Consider the following 17,138-nt stretch of genomic DNA (forward strand, 5'->3'; position numbering starts at 1 on the left):
GAATAACAAATTGCCAACCTGGCACTTGTTAGGCCCTGGACCCTACTTGAACAAGTGTATGTGTGTCTGTGGCCTTATAAGTGCATGTAGAAGAAACAAGCACAGAGAAACTCACTCAGCTTTCTCTCTCTCTCTCTCTCTCTTTCTACCATCTTCTCTTCTCCTCCTTCTCAGGCGTGGCTTTTGGCTTTCATTACCATCTCTCTTTTTTCTCTCTGAGGCCAGCATCAAACACCCATCAATGAACATGTCTGCTTATCTCTTTCCTCCTCTTTTATATGTTCATGGTGAGAGCAAAAGGACAAGAGATCGATCCCGTCTGTTTTGTCTTGGTTTCTCTTCCTCATAATCATAATCATTCTAGATCGATCCCGTCTGTTTTGTCTTGGTTTCTCTTCCTCATAATCATAATCATTCTTTCTTCCATTAATATCCCACTTTCTTTCTCTTTAAACCAGCTTTTTAAGTACAGGTTTTGATGCAGCAGACAACAAATCATTCCAAACTCACTGTTTGATACTCTCCTTGTCCATTTCTAAGTTTGTGATTTCTATAAAAACAGACATGGATAACTGGGAGAAACCAGTCAGAGAAGATCGCTTTCGACACAAACATAGACAAAATCCTTCTTTTTCTTCCACTCTTCTTGATGCAATTTACCGTTCTATAGATGAATCCAACGATAAAGGAGAAGAAGAGCTGATTTTCTACAAAGAAACTATGAGGAAGAAGCATAGCAACGGTTTCAAAGGAGATGAAAGGATTGCAACTCTGCAAAAAGCTTGCATGATAGAGAAATGGATGGAAGAAAAAGTAAGCTATGAAAAGGTAGCAGTTCGGAGAAAATCCGTAGGAGATTTCGATAAAAATGCTCCAAAGGATTTCGATCCTAAACCACCTCCTATGTTACTGAACTCCAGCTCTAGTTCCTCAGAATCTAGCTGTGGAGGTGGGTTTTCTTCCTCAGAATCTGAGTCTACTTATGGTCTCAGCTCATCAAGATCATCATCAATTTGCGCCATGCAAAGGCCTAAGCCTATTCGAACCAGCGTTTCTGCACGGCCGGAGAGATACGAAAGATGTGTAGATGAAATTTCTATGTATCATCATGAGAGAAAATATTCAAATTATGCACCAACACAAAAGCCAAAACACGAGGGCAGTTTTGGGAAGACGAAATCCAGAGCCTTAAAGTTTTATGGCGATCTCAAGAAGGTAAAGCAGCCTATTTCACCTGGGGGTCGGCTTGCAAGCTTTCTCAACTCTCTTTTCACTGCGGGAAATGCTAAGAAAGCCAAGATTTCATCTTCGTTGTCGGGGTGTGAGGAAAGAAAAATTAAGTCTGAGCAGACATCGAAATGTTCTTCAACTTCTTCATTTTCAAGGTCTTGCTTAAGCAAGACTTCTTCCGCTAGAGGGAATAAATTGAGCAATGGAACAAAAAGGTCTGTGAGGTTCTACCCAGTTAGTGTGATTGTGGATGAGGATTCTAGACCTTGCGGACACAAAAGTCTCTATGCAAATCATGAAGAGACTTCAATGGCAGTCACTTCTACAAGAAATCTCGCAAATGAAGAGCTCAAGTTACATGTCATGAACGAAAGTCGCAGGGTTGAGAAAGTTGCAAGGGATCTCTTAAAGAACTATCAGAAGAAGCAAGAGGAGTTTGCTGCAAGAGAACTTTTTTGCAACGGAAATGGAGAGTCTAGTGCAGAAGAAGAAGAAGAAGATGATGATGATGAAGAAGTAGCAAGTTGTGCAAGTTCTGATTTGTTTGAATTGGATAATCTTTCTGCTATTGGGATTGAAAGGTATCGTGAAGAATTGCCTGTGTATGAAACAACACATCTTGATAAGAATCGAGTCATTGCTAATGGCATAATTCTGTAATTCCCAGTAACGGGAAACAAGAAAAAGAAAAAATTTTTAATTAGCTTTATTAATGAATGGTGTGGGGGTTTACATCAGAGAATAAGATGTCTCATCTTTGTTTATTTTTTCTTTTTCTTCTTTTAATTCTTTAACTTTGTGTTTGCTTATTTTCATTAAAGAAACTTATCATAAATAGACAGATCTTCAAAGAGAAGAAGAGGGAAAATCTTGAATCTTGACTGCTAGCTAGCTAGCACACATGCATGATAAACTGTGACTATATGTATATATATATATAAAGAAGGAGAATATAAAGTAAAGGAGAAGTAACTGAAAGATTCTGCAATCGCGTTCACACGCGAAAGGGAAGAAAAGAAAGAGTAAAGATGGTGTAGAAGAAGAAGATGAAGTTAAAGCAAAGGCAGATTTTCTACCATCCATGGCAAGAGATTTTTTTTCTTTTTTCAAGTGGGTCCTTATTTGCTTCAAAATAAAATTAATTGCCTTACAATGGATCATAGAAGTTGCTCGGCCATACGCCGGAATGCATTTTTCCGGTGACCGTATCAGTGTTCTGAAGTGGGTAATAAATATCTAGTTAAATGAAGGTGAATTGATGATGTTAGTGGAAAGAAAAGAAAGAGGAAGATGTGGATGGTCCCTAAAGATGTAGACAAAAGGATCTAAACTTTGATCTTCTAAGGGCTTGATGTCAAATTTGGTTGGCTTCTAAGGTATAAGCATGGGCTCTAAAGTTTTTTACTTGTCTTCTCCGATTTGAAAAAAAAAAAAAAAGAAAAAAGACTGCGTCTCCATTATTTTCTCGTTTTCATACCAGCCTATTTTATGACATTTTCTTGATTGATTGCCTTCTACTGTTTGAGTTATACTAAATAATAATAAAAAAAAAATCTAATTTTACAAAAGAACATGTTCTAAGACATTATTTTTCACCTTTGTGATTTAAGTCTTTATAACTAAATTTATTTGTACTTCTTAATTTTTTTTACTCATTTTATTTTATGCTTTTGATATGATTGTTAGAGGAAATAATATTCTATTCAAATCAAAATAATTTATCGGACCGAATCAATTTAAAATTTTAATTTAATTTTATATTTTTTAGATTTAGTTTAGTTTTAATTTTAAAAAAATTAATTATTTTAATTTTTTTATTTTAATTATAAAAAATTTAATAAAATCGACTCGAACTAATTAGTTAGCTGTATCATATTATTTTAATAATATAAAATCCTAATACAATTAAATTTTAAAAAATTAATTATAAGATATAAAAAATAAAAAATAAAAAATTCATTAAAAAAGACAACCAATCAAACCGAACTGAATCAAATTAATTTAATTAAAATCAAATTTTCCCGATAAATTTAATTTTTATAAATATTTAAATTTAAATGTTTGATTTATTCAATTCTGTTGGGCTGCTATCATTCTCATATTGTTAGATCCCTTCTTCACTAAACCCTTTGGAAGAATAGTCTTTAGGGGACCAAAGTTGAAGATCATTGGGTTGAAGATCATTGGTGTCTTGGATCTACAAATGCAAAAATGTCAAAAAATTCACAACTTTAGCTGTTGTGATTCCAAAGTTATATGGGTTCAGAAGAAAAAAAAAAAGGTAAAAAAAAAAAAAATCTTCTAGGTCAAATTAGCTCCATGCCTTCATATCCCATTTGAAAAAGAATGTAGGGATAACACTTTTGCCACTCAAAGGATCGTAGAGGGAAACACCAACTTTATATGGACTCAAAATTTTGTTTGAACTTATACATAAAAAAATCATTATTATTGTTATTGTTAATGTCAAAAGATTAGTATATAAATTCTTGCATGAGAAGGATTCAAATATTCTCTATCTTAAACAATGGAAAAGCAAATATTAATTATATTTTACTTTTGATTTCCCATCTTTAAATAATTTAAATAACCAATTATTAACTGCTTTCATGGATTATAGAAATGTGATGCAACTTAAAGAATCTCTTTAATTTTTTTTATTACTGAAATCAATCAGATACAGAAAAAAAATGGTTAACAATATGACAAAAGGTTGAATTATAAGAAAACTTGCTTTTTGAATATGAGAAAAACCCTCTATTATTTAGATCAATCACAACATTTTTGAATTTTATCACCCAAGCAAATGAATTATTAATAACACAAAATCTCATATTAGATACTAATCTTGTTTAGTAGGCCCTTCAAATTATCTCACTAAACATTCTTAGCACATGCATGCTTATCAAAAACAGTTAGTGCTGCTAATTAATAATATAAAAATATCAACGGCTTCAGCATTGGAGACTTAAAGAGAGGACCACTGAATCATAACAGTGTGATCTGCTAATTAAGTAATCATTAATTTTAATTAAGTGGGTAGGTTAGAGCCTTAGAGTACAGGAAAAGAAAAGGCTATCCTATAGTCAAAAGTACTATAGATTCAAAATGGCTGTAGTCTTAAAAATTAATTAACGTATGGGGACCATTGTACTATAAGGTGTTAATTTGTTAATTCAATTGAAAAATCAACAAGTCACATTGTCTATAGGTAATTTTCCATGCAACCAATTAACTGCAACATTATTGCCATGAATTTTATTAAAGTAATTAAAATAAATTAATCGATGAGAGAGTGAAATCAATGAAATGGGTAGGGAATGGACAGATAGTTGACAAAATGGCTAAATATGAAGATCGGAGATTAGAGAAATAGAATCTGTGAAATAATTAATTTTAAATCGGATTTGAATATTTGAGTGCACAAAAATTTCTATATGGTAAGATGCATAATACTAGTTGTACTTAGTCCCAGGACAGCTAAACACCCATAGAACAAATTAAATTATCTCAATTATTGTCTTAGTCTCTTGAATTCTTGAAAAAAAATTAATTAAAGTAAATTAATGACATATTGTAATTAAGCAAATAATCAAACTATACATTCTCTGGAATAAAAACAAGACTCATCTAATCAGAAACTTTATTGTTATTCTTGTGGGAAAGCATGGAGGGTCATGCATGTCACTTACCAACCATGCATGCATGCATGTACATGTAGTTCGTATTGAATGATTAACAGGCATGTAATCAGATTAATTATGTGGGTATTGTGTTGCAGACAAATTTGGATTAGGGTTTTGGTTCAGACCACAAAGTAGTTGATGATTGGTTCAAGTGACTTTATGAATGTTGATGGAGAAGGGTGCATGATGGGCCACGTACAAGCAATAATTTATGTCTTAACGATTCCTTTGTCTCATGGGATTTGATGCATGTTGCTGTTAATGTTTGCCATATAACCTTTGTTTTTAACTCATGTTTGTTCAATAATTTGGAGAAGAGGACAAAGTTTATGATAAATGCATCACCAAATTTCTAATCCATATAGTTATGTATCAGTACATGCATGTGAAAAATTTATAGTTTATGTCAAGTCATCTGATGGGAAAATTTCAGATACCAATTCTATCGGTTTGACTTTTCTATCAAACTAAAGCTGGTTTTAGAAAAATTAAAAATAATTGTTGTATAGCTACGAAAAAATTATCAAATAATTTTTTTAAAGCTTTAAATCCATATAATTAAACAATTTCATCACATAACTATATAAATTTATTGGATTAACAGGTTTTAATAGCATTAATTTGGAGAATGGTACTGCTGATCAATTTAGGGCTGTTTGATTTAGTGTTGGCCTTTGTAAGAACTAATTGAGTATCAATTCATTTTTTATAAAATAAAAGAAAAAGAGCCAAAGAAAATTGGAAATTCTTGGAGACGTGCTTCCTGAATTTTTTCTTTTTTTAATCAAAGATAATATTCATTAAATGGTCATAAAACAACCAAGATTACATCAATAAATCTAAGATCTATAGGGAAGCAAATAACATATAGTCTTTTTAAGGCTGAAAGAAAAAAAAAATCCAAGAGTCACAAAACCTTAAAGGTTGAGAGCTTAATAGATCGTATACACAATAGAACTAACAAATCAAGTGCATCACACTCTCTGCTTTTTTAAAGTTTTCTTATCTCTTTTATTGTTAAGAACTCGATAAATGAAGTTTAAGCAGAGTCATTCTAATTTTATGAAGAATATTAAAGTAAAAATAAGAAATCAGTATAAGAAGTAAATTCAAAAGGATTGAAAAAAATTAAAAAAAATGATTGCGATACATACAATGTTAGATTAGTGAAAACGATGACTAAATATTTAAGAAAGTGAAGTCATATTTTATTAATTGAGTCGAGTTATTGCCTTTAGACCGTGAAGAAGCATTTAAATTGTAGACAAAGTAAGAGAAAGGAGAGATGGGTGTGATCGAGATTCCACTCCACAAATTCCACTATTCTTCTTTTTTCATGGTTTATTGGAAAGTATCCATTTAGGTTTTTCATATGCATATCCCATAAAAACATAGAAAAAAAAAAAGAAAAGAAAATACAGGCATGTAGGTAAGAATCTTTTTGTTAAAGCTATTCTACGAAACCATCTTAAAAATAAAATAAAACAGTCATTTTAGCTATAGGGAGGGCACCCATCACCGGGACAGGGACAAAGGGAAGCTGGGGAAGCCAATAATCTCGGTAGAAGAAAGCCTTTCATAAAAATAAAAAGAAAAAGAAGATAAAAAAAAAAAAAACACAAGAAAGGAGAGAGATTCTATCTGTTAAAAAGAGATTATAACGCTACAGCCTTAATTTAGGCCCAATTTTTTGTTAAAAAAAAATAAAAAAAGAAAGAAAGAAAGGGAAAATATCAGACTCGGGACCTCTTCGATAATTACCAATGACCCCGTATTGCCTAGCAAAAGAATCACCACCATCCATCAGTTGACACTTGTAATTGCCCTTCACGTGTGGCCACGTCATTGAGGCATTATCGAAATTACTAAAATGCCCACGTAGAATGAATAAAAGTAATATTTTCAGGTGGAAATTAAGGGAAAAGAGGAAAATGGGAGGGAGAGACAAGGCAGCTTTATTTTTTGGTAACAGAGACAGGGCAGCTTTAGTTAAAGCTAAGCGAAGAAGGGTTTTGTGGACGTGTGTGGGGTGTGAAAACAGAAAGTGAAATAAGAGAATTTTCATTTTGGCGATCCCGAGGTGATTATTGTGGCCAACTTTTCTATTATTATTTTCCCTTTGGTAATAGACCAACAGAGAGAGGAAACTAGAACTAGACATGGAAATTGGTCTGGATCAGTTTCTGCCTGAAACTTGCAAATTCCAGAGGTTCTAGACAAAATAGAAGTATTCCAGTGTGGTTTTGAATTCTGATTCAGTTTAATTTTAACTTTATTAACTAAAATAAAAGAAGAAGAAGAAAAAAGCGTCTAACAAATTTCTTGCTTAGAAAATGAGCCAGATATAGTTGATTCTCCTTTTTTTTTTTTTTTTCTTTTGTTTTTGTAGAAAAAAAATCATCATTGAAAGGTGACAGTTTCCTAAGAGGAGGGCTTTAGATGAAACCAGGCAGATGTACTTAATTTCCAGCTATGAGTTTTAGCTTTGCTTGAAAATTTTTGGCAATGTGTGTGCATGAAAAGAAGCACTGGAAGAATGGCCTGCACATATATAGAAGTCTTTCTCTTCTTTTCATTGCACTTAGAAACAAAGACAAGTCTGTATTTTTATGCAAGAAACTTGCTCTGTGTTTTCTCCTTGATGTCAGATAAATTATACAGAGAGATTAAAATTATTTAATTAATGTTGTTAAACACTTTTAGCACTCATGTATATGATTGAGAAGATCTGCCATCAAACGATAATGATTGCATGGATCGATTATTAACATAAAAAAACAAAAAAAACAAAAAGCCTTTCCATTAGGGATATTAATTAATTAATTAATTTGGTGTTAATCAAATTAAATAAACTCATTTCAGAAATTGTAAATATAATTTGGATCTAAACCAAGTACGCGCTTCTCTCTTTTTTTTTCCCTATTTTTTTTTTACTTTATCTTTGATTTTAAAAAAGGGAAAAAAAAAGAGAAAAGAAAGATATTGCTTTCAATAATAGAAAAAAGAAGCCATTTTTATAGGTAAAATATAGGTGAGTTTTCACATGGCTTGAACAGTTGAACTAAAGCATTAGATGCTCAAATCATAGCTTCAGTAGATTATATTTAGAAGTAGGACATGGCTGTGGGAAGCTTTCTTCAATACCAGTCAAAGTTTATGATCTCTTAGTACCAACCATGTTTCTGCTCACACTATATATAAAGGTCATAAATTTTTACTCATTTCATATATGTGCATATTAGATTTTTTTTTTTTTAACTGTGTATCCTACTGTAGAGCCCACAGAAATATAATTCTTTACAGTTTGCAACTACCTCTCTTAATAATACCAATTTTTTTTTAGAAATAAAAATATATTTTATTATTGATTATGTGCGTGTTATGACAAAGTTTATCTACCAAGGGGAATGATACTAGCCAGTAGCCACATGCATCTCTTCTCTGGCCACCACAAATCAATTAGGTAGTTAGAGTCACTGCGAAGTTTCTTTAAATTCGATGTGAGATTAACACTTTAATGGGAAAATGGCAGATCCTTTTGAAAAGAAAACGTGTTTTGATGTGATTAAAGTACTGTCGATGCTTCACTCTCAGAATATCAGTATGATTTTTATAAGGAAAATAAATAAATGTAAATAAATGAGATATGGACCAAATTAGAAGTTGAAATGCATATTTGTATTATTGCAAAATTAAAGCAAAAGATTTTTTTTTTTTTTTTTATATAATTCGGAGGGAATGTTTCATGCTTGTCATTTCATGTGACTTGATTGAAATCATAACAAGCTTGATTGATCAACTCACCTAGTTGATGCCATGTGGGTTTTATGTATTTAGACAAATACCTAAGACAAGATCAAAAACCAACCAAAAAATGTGCTTAAAATAGTGAAATTGCAGCGACCGTTGATTTCAACATCAAGAACTAGATACAGGCAATCTTATTAATTTGATTGAAAATAAAGGGGAAAAAAAAAATCTGGTATGAATCTTTATCTCGTTGGTTTTGCATTATGGAATTTTAAATCTTGGATTTTTTTTTTTTTTAAATTGTCGGTGATTGGCCATTGCTTGCTCATGAATATTAATTTGGTATTTGCTATGCAATGCATTCCTGAAAATGAAGTTTCCACTGTAGATTTGGCAGCTGAGCTTTGGTCCATATATAATCAATGATCTTAATTGAGAGGGACAATTTTGGATGTAACTTATTTAAACTATTTTTCTTTTTCTTAATTTCAGTTTGATTTTTTTATTTTAATTTTTGTATTTGAAATACGAGAAAATAAATTTGCGCAGACCCAATGTGTGCGTGGGCGAGTCCAAGTCCTATTGGATTGGGCGGAGGGACTTGCCAATGCCAATGACTTGGGCCAGGCTAGCAAGCCATAGTTTCTACTCAAATATTATTAGCTAAAAAATTGCTCAACCTACTCCATTAACCTCCAAGTACAAACAAGAGAAGACAAGACAATGCAAATTAACTAATATTAGCTCGGAACAAATGTAGTGGTTAAACGATGACCTTAACATAGATTTTGACCCCAAAAGATGTATTTTTTTAAAATTTGATATATACATCAGCTAACGGGATATTTGACTTCGTTTATAATAATTAACTTGTAAATATTTATTAGCTCTTCTAAATTTATAAACATTTAAAATTTTAATCAATATAGTATATTATGTTTGATTAAATTAATTTATAAATATTATCATTTTATTTTTTATAGTTAAAAAATATTATAAATAAATATATTAACTTAATTTAGAGTTTGTAAATAAATCTGATCATCTAATAAGCAAATCTTATAAACTAAGGCCAATACCTTTTTAAAATAATTTTATTATTAATAAAATAGATTATATTATGTTTAATCTTAAAAAAAGGACATTTTTTTACCGATTGCATTTCAAGGTTGCTTGTTAGAGTAAATATAAACAACTTATAAATTATTTCGTCTGGCGTAATTCAATTTTCAAATAAAATTTTGCTATTGTATCATCAAACAGTCAATTGAGATTTTGAAAATAAAAATTTATAGTTAAAATAGCTGCTATTACTATACTAATATATCAGATTAAATAAGACTTAGAATATCAAAAAATATTATAAAACACTGCAGAATCTATTTTACATTGAATGAACTGATATCCAGTTTTCAATGTCAACTTAAATTGATTTTTTCAGCGGGTCAATGGGCCGCAATTTCATATTCAAAATGGGCTGGGCTTTGACAAGTTGTGGGCCCATCCCATCCAGCTCACGACTCACTTTCCTTCCCAACTACCGTACCGCGTTGAAATGAAATCAAAAGAAAACAATACAAAGCTATCTTCCATTGGAGAAGGCAAGCAGAATAGAAAGATAGAGATTTTACAAAGAAAAAATGAGTTTTCTATTTGGCAAGAGAAAGACGCCTGCAGGTATTCCATTAGTTCATTTTCTCTTCTACAACATTTGAATTTAGTGGTGTGCGTTTTGTTTCGGATTTTAATTGAACTTCTTAGCTTTTATGGGTGTTTGAATTGATTTCAACAATGTAACAATTGATTGTATTACTCAGAATTTGGGTTTTGATTATGGGTTTTTTTCCCTGGCTGCAGAGCTTCTGAGGGAGAATAAGAGGATGATAGATAAGTCGATTAGAGAAATAGAAAGGGAAAGACAGGGTCTTCAAGCTCAAGAAAAGAAGCTGATCGTTGAGATAAAGAAGAATGCTAAACAAGGGCAGATGGTGAAATACGTCTTCTGCTTTCTTTATGGGTTGAATTATTGCTTTTGTTGTTTTCCTTTTCCTTTTATGCTTTCTGGGTATCCTCTTGCAATGAAGTTTATCGCCTGAACCGTCGATAATTCGTTATTAATTTTGAAAAATAACAACATCAAATTGCTGATACTTTGGTCACATAATAGCTAGGAACTTTTTGCGTAGCTGTGTTGTTGTATTGCTTATCATAAAAGCCTATAGAAGACTGGCCGAATGAAAATTGCACTTTTTAGGTGACTTAATCCCAGGTTTCTGTCTTTTTTTTTGTCAAAATTAACTCCTTACTTCTTATTTCTAAATGACTCAATAAATCAAATTTTTTAGCCCTTCTATCAAATAAAACACTAGTCAACTTATTTTAACCTTGAACATCCATTTAGTCCTTATAATTTTAAGTATATAAATAGTTTAGTCCATGTAAGTTTAAACATCCATACATTTTTTCCCATTGATCAAGTTGACTAACATCTTATTTAGTAGAAGGCGAAAGATCTTGATTTTATAAATTACAAAGATGTTTTAAGTGAGTGATTAGAAATAGGGACTAAATAGTTAACTCTGATAAAACGCAGGAAGAAGGGATGCATAGGCAGTCATTTGGCATATGGGTGGACCAGTCATATGATAATGTTTGGAAATAGTTCTCTGGAGAGATAGAGAGAGAGAGAGAGATTGAGCTCCTAAGGGGGGGGGTTTGGAGAGTGGAGGACCCAGACACCCAGTAGTTTGAGTCAATGAATATTTGGGAAAATTTTTTGGTAAATGCTTGTGGAGGACCCTGAGTTTAAGGGTTTATTGAGAAACCTACTATAGTTCTGAAAATGATGCTACTTAAAAAGGTTCAGAATTCTCATCTGATTTTATGTGCATGATGGATTTATCGGTTCACTGGATTACGAGGTTGTTTTGTTGGAATCTGTTATTTTACTTTTTTTATCAGTTCTTGAGCAGTTCTATGAATCTTTACTTTGTTGAATGAAATCAGTATCTTCCAATGGTCGTAGTTAATGTCATGATTATTTATCAATATGTATCATGTAAATGTCTTTTATATCTTCTTCTTTTCCATGATTGATCACTTTGTCCTCTGTGCCAATTTGTATAATTGTGTATTGAGGGCATAAGGGCAAGGATATGATATACTGATGTATCAAAATTTTCCTCACTACCAGGCTAACTTTTAACTGTATGACTGATTGGTGGCTGTGTCCTTTCATTTCAGGGAGCTGTTAGGGTAATGGCAAAAGACCTCATAAGAACACGACATCAGATTGAAAAGTTTTATAAGCTTAAATCACAACTCCAGGGTGTAGCTTTGAGAATCCAGGTGTGTTTTTAGATTGTGATATCCATTAATTATTTGTGCGTTCATGAAGGCAATGTTTTTTTTTTCACTTATGCTCCTTTTTTGTTTTGAAACTGTGAATGGCAACTTCTTAATCTCCATCTCTTGGATCTGGCATTTCCATTTAAGCTCTTTCTTATTTTGTGTAAAGTTCTAAATTCAGCATTGAATATCTTCACATATGGAGAGTAGAAGAAATCTCTTTTTGTGATATTTTATTTGTGTTGGCGCTGGTGGATCTAGAATTCACATTTTAGTCAAGTTGCTTTTTCCTATCTATATGATTTGGCACTGGCAACTATTTTATGTTCAAAACAAATTTGTTTTCCAGACACTGAAATCAACTCAAGCAATGGGAGAGGCCATGAAAGGTGTCACAAAGGCAATGGGCCAGATGAATAGGCAGATGAACTTGCCGTCATTGCAGAAGATAATGCAAGAGTTTGAGAGGCAGAACGAAAAGATGGAAATGGTTACTGAGGTTATGGGAGATGCTATTGATGATGCTTTGGAAGGAGATGCTGAAGAAGAAGAAACGGAAGAGCTTGTAAATCAGGTGCTTGATGAGATTGGAATTGACATCAATAATGAGGTATGTCCATTTCTCTCATATTTTCCCATTATTCTAATAAATTTAGCTATTAAAGCAAGAAAAACATTACCCAGTCTGCACTAATACTGTGCCTTCCAAAGAGGCAAATTGAGGCATCCTATAATGATTGTGATGTTTCCTTTCTTGTGAAGCTGGTGAATGCACCGTCAGCTGCTGTCTCTGCACCAGCAGCAAAGGACAAGGTTGCCCAAGCTGAATCAACTGGAACTCATGAAGAGAGTGGGATAGATGATGATTTACAGGCAAGATTAGATAATTTAAGAAGGATGTGATTTGGGAGATGATGAGAAGATCTTTGCTTTGCAATATAGACAAACATGGACTGTTCAACACTCATCTCTGAATTGCTTAGTTGGTGTAATAGTGAAAGAACTAGATTTCGTTTTGTATATAGTTTGTTTGGAGCTTCTGCTAATTTCCTTTTCACATTTCTGAGGTGTTTGTTGCTAATCTGTTAACTTTCATGTATCCCAGCAAACATGGACAATGATTTTTAATGATATTTTAATAACATTTCTCAGTAACTGTGTTGAACATGGAAGAGCTCGTGATTATGTGGAAGTTGAAAAAAGAAAAAAGAAAACCTTCCTAGACTGTGATCATGTTATCACGATTACTTGTTTTTCATGATCTATTTGGTCAGATAAAAAATCAGGTGGAGGAGAAAGCTCAAGATGAAATTCTAATATCTAGCAGGCCCTCTGTGGAGTTCTCCGTTGTCAATACGCCATCATTAGAATCCAGTCGATGGATTGGTGTCCGGCAAAGTGGACAGTCAGAATGAGAGTAAAGCCACATGTCTACACAGGTAGCATGAAATAAGTGCCTGCAATGTGAAAGCTGCCGAACATATTCCTCGTCCTCAAAATCTGATAAGCAGATAATGCATTCAGTTTCAGGTACTTCTGAATTTCCAATTCCTTTCTTATACTTGAACGTTGAAGCTGAATATGTACTCAGGTTCAGTGAAGCACTGGTAATCTGCTGTGCAGGGCTAGTTAATCCTGGATGAGAAAACACATCATGGGGTGTGCACCATCTTGTCATTACCAGAAGATACACTGCAAATGCAATAGCAATGGTTCCAAACAGCACAAGACCATACCAAAGCATGGCCATGGTTTCTAACTTGACACTGGCTTCAGCAGAAGGCTGTTAAAAGTGCTTCCAATATGTTGGATGAGGTCTGCAAAAGCTGTGACTGGTGGAGATGAATCACCATCCTGGTTTTGCTGCTCTAGTTAATGTAGCTGAAAACATCTGCCATACAGACCAGCGAAATTTACAGAGAGCATAGCAGTGTAATAGCTGGGAGACTTATGTCTCCTTGCTAACTGGCTTGTAGTAAGTTTTTGCAATAAATTATAGTCCTAGGAGAAGGAGAGAAAGAGGAAGATTCCATTATGACTTATTGACCTAGCCGGCTGGCTCAGATTCTGGAATCTATTGAATCCAATAAGTAGTATCATATTGGACTTGAAAAGGAAAAGATCCATGCATTTTCGAGTTGGACAAATTTCCTTAAATAAATTTTTTCTTCGGTAATCGCGGACTGCAAAAACAAATTTCCGATGAAATTAGCATTGCTTTTGATTGACAACGTAAGTTAGCACTGGTTTTGTTTTTGTTAGAAGTGATAAGATTTTAAGCTTAAGGGAAATGATATGAAAAGTTGAATTTATTTAATATAGAATTTATATTTCTAAATGGATAAAATAATTATATTTTTATAATATATTCCTATTCTTTATAAATAGAAAATTTTTTGTGAGATAATTTAATTCAATAAAAATGTAGATTTTGAGGTTTATAGTTGTGAATATAGATTTTCATAATCGAGCGACAGTAAATTTTTTTTTTTTGTATTATTATCTTTTTTTTTTATTATTTTAAATTTAATAGTTTTCATTAAAATTTTTTTTTAATTTTTACTTTTTTATAGAAATTTGTTATATATAAGAGGATTATATATTCACTGTAGAAGGCATAAATCTGGTAGGAGTTTCTAAATTTTACTACTTTCCATCATGCCTTATAGATTAATTATTCATTTATTATTTTTGGAGTTGGTGAAACTCTTCCGATACATCTGCTTCCTAGTTCTTGAACCTCTCTTTTTGTGCATACTTGACTTGCAAGAATGAGAGCTGGCCTTAAATGAGTGTCATCAGTCTCAAGATTTGTATTTTTTTTATGTTGTATTCGCTGTCATTTTTCTGCAGCAGCGAACTTGCAATTCAAGTAACATAATTCTGTTACGGCAAAATTTTATTTTCAAAATATCAAATTTTTATCTTGATAATTAATAAAGGGTTTGACATAAAATTATGTCTTTTATTAAAATTTAATTTTCTAATTCAGTAGATGACATTTATTATTCTATACACATATTTTTCAAGTATTTTTTAATTAGCACTTATAAGTCTAGTTTAATGGTAAGTTCATCTAATTAAATTGGAGAGATTTCAGATTCTATCTCTCAATTTTTAATTTTTGATTTTAAAAAAATATTTTTTAATTAATTTTTTTCTCCGAAATTAAGTCTCTATTTTTAATGGGGCCTTTAAGTATGTCCTCTGATTTTTTCCACAAATGAATACATTAATTTATTTCCTAATTATTAACAATCAAATATTCCTTGGATTTATGAATATCCCCACAATTAATTTTCTAATTTTGCATTACCACTTGCTTTTCTCATACACATCATATGTCTATAAATATAGTCCCTGAAAAAGAGAAAACCAAACATATTTTCACAAAGTCTCCTTCTGCGGAGGTTCTCTCCTTTCTGTCTCCATGGAGATTGAGATAGTCCAATATTCATCTCCAACATTGCCTGAAGATATGATCTTTCAAGTTCTAACTAGGGTTACATATGAAACTCTCAAGCAATGCAGACTAGCCAGCAAATGGTGGAACCATTTAACCTATGGTTCAATGTTCATAGAGCTTCACTGTCAAAGAACTGCCATGGTGGCTGGATATTTCATCCAAGCTTTTGAAAAGTACAAAAAAAAATCTATCTTTATTTGCAAAGATAGTCCGCTTGTGGTTCATGAGTCACCTTCATTGGAATTCTTACCTGAGAGGATGAAGATTGAAGCAGTTTCCAATGAAGGGCTGGTGTATTGTGTGAGCTCTACATATAATGGCCTAAAACCAAGGCATTACGTTTGTAAGCCTACTACTAAAGAATGGGTGAAAATGCCAAACCCTAAAACAAAATTTTTGACTTATAAAGCTGCCATTGTTCTTCTCCATTCTAAACCTTTGCATTACAAGATTGTGAGATTCTCAGAGCCTCAATATCGACAATCTAGACGGTATGCATATATTTCTTCTTCTTCTTCTTTTCATGTCCATGTCATGTTCATACACTACAAGCAAATTATAAAAAAATAGTTTTTTTTTATAGATTAAGAAAATAATTATTAAAGTTAATTAATGATTATTTACTGACCATTTAAAATATCATAATTGAATTAACGATAAAATATAATAGCTATATTTTTAATTTTTATAATATATATTTCATCTTCTTCTCCTCCTCTTCATGTCCATACGTTCATGTTCATATTCATATTCATTCTTTAAAAGAAAACAATGCACTTATATGAGCAATAGTTTTTTCTAATGGCAGATATTTCATTATGTTATGTGAAATTTTCGATTCGAAAAGGGGAGTTTGGAAATGGTCAGAGGATATAAAATTAGGCATACCTGATTTCTTGAATGATGGAATGGCTATTTATGCAAAGGGAGCAATTCATTGGCTCACAAACTGTGGGAAGATTCTAGCATTTGATGTCAGAAGTGAGACATGGAAGCTAATGTCCTTGCCACAACAACTAGTTGATGACAATAATCATGAGCTTTGTAGCAAGAAGCTGGTGCAACGTGAAGGAAAACTGGCAATTTTATGCGAGAGAGGTGTGAAATTGGAGATTTGGGTGATGGAGAATTATTTTAGGCAGACTTGGAAGATTGAAGAAGAAGTGTTGGTGAACAGTTGTGGGAGTGTTGTTGATCTTTTTGCAAATGATATTGCCCTTGTTTTAGGGTATGGTTGTGTGACATTTTACAATTTTCATGGTGGAAATTCAACTACTTGTAAGGTTGATGAGCATTTTTATCCTCATAATGCTTTTCCTTTCTACTCAGATTTTGAGCCTGTATTTCTTTCTGGGTAGGACCAATTTGGAATTTTTTATTTTTTTTCCTTTTGGATGTATTTTTTTTCTAGTTAAAGGGTGGAGGGATTGAGAAAGTTCAATTTTCAGACAGTTACTGTATTTTTTTTAATGTAATAGTAAATATATATAATTTAGTTATCGGAGATATAAGCAAAAAATTATATATTTTACATACATGCATGAATTGAGATTCTATTAATTTTGAATAAAGATAATTTTATAAAATATATTTATATTATATATGGAAGAAGTTGATGCACCTACATTAAGTGAAGGTCGAAAATAGAATCATATTAT

At 32.1% G+C, this 17,138-nt stretch overlaps 4 protein-coding genes across 4 annotated transcripts; 3 read left to right on the forward strand and 1 right to left on the reverse strand.

Annotated features, from left to right (window-relative positions):
• Positions 1-92: 92 nt before the first annotated feature.
• Positions 93-1,994, forward strand: LOC110612937 (protein BIG GRAIN 1-like B). The gene has a single exon (XM_021753799.2). The coding sequence runs from the start codon at positions 565-567 to the stop codon at positions 1,888-1,890; it is 1,326 nt and encodes a 441-aa protein (XP_021609491.1). The 5' UTR covers positions 93-564; the 3' UTR covers positions 1,891-1,994.
• An 8,229-nt stretch (positions 1,995-10,223) lies between these two features.
• On the forward strand, positions 10,224-13,181 carry LOC110612821 (vacuolar protein sorting-associated protein 2 homolog 1). The gene is made up of 5 exons (XM_021753634.1): positions 10,224-10,343; positions 10,524-10,654; positions 11,910-12,014; positions 12,364-12,624; positions 12,777-13,181. The coding sequence occupies exons 1-5, from the start codon at positions 10,307-10,309 to the stop codon at positions 12,915-12,917; spliced, it is 675 nt and encodes a 224-aa protein (XP_021609326.1). The 5' UTR covers positions 10,224-10,306; the 3' UTR covers positions 12,918-13,181.
• Positions 13,182-13,314: 133 nt separating this feature from the next.
• On the reverse strand, positions 13,315-13,764 carry LOC110612695 (putative RING-H2 finger protein ATL53). Its single transcript, XM_021753470.1, has one exon. It carries the CDS (start codon positions 13,762-13,764, stop codon positions 13,315-13,317), a length of 450 nt encoding a protein of 149 aa, XP_021609162.1.
• A 1,488-nt stretch (positions 13,765-15,252) lies between these two features.
• LOC110612793 (F-box protein At5g49610) lies at positions 15,253-16,946 on the forward strand. Its single transcript, XM_021753595.2, has 2 exons — positions 15,253-15,971; positions 16,289-16,946. Exons 1-2 carry the CDS (start codon positions 15,445-15,447, stop codon positions 16,836-16,838), a joined length of 1,077 nt encoding a protein of 358 aa, XP_021609287.1. The 5' UTR covers positions 15,253-15,444; the 3' UTR covers positions 16,839-16,946.
• The last annotated feature ends 192 nt before the right edge of the window (positions 16,947-17,138 follow it).

The sequence above is a fragment of the Manihot esculenta genome, chromosome 4 (genome assembly GCF_001659605.2).
Source record: "Manihot esculenta cultivar AM560-2 chromosome 4, M.esculenta_v8, whole genome shotgun sequence".
NCBI classification, from domain to species: domain Eukaryota; kingdom Viridiplantae; phylum Streptophyta; class Magnoliopsida; order Malpighiales; family Euphorbiaceae; genus Manihot; species Manihot esculenta.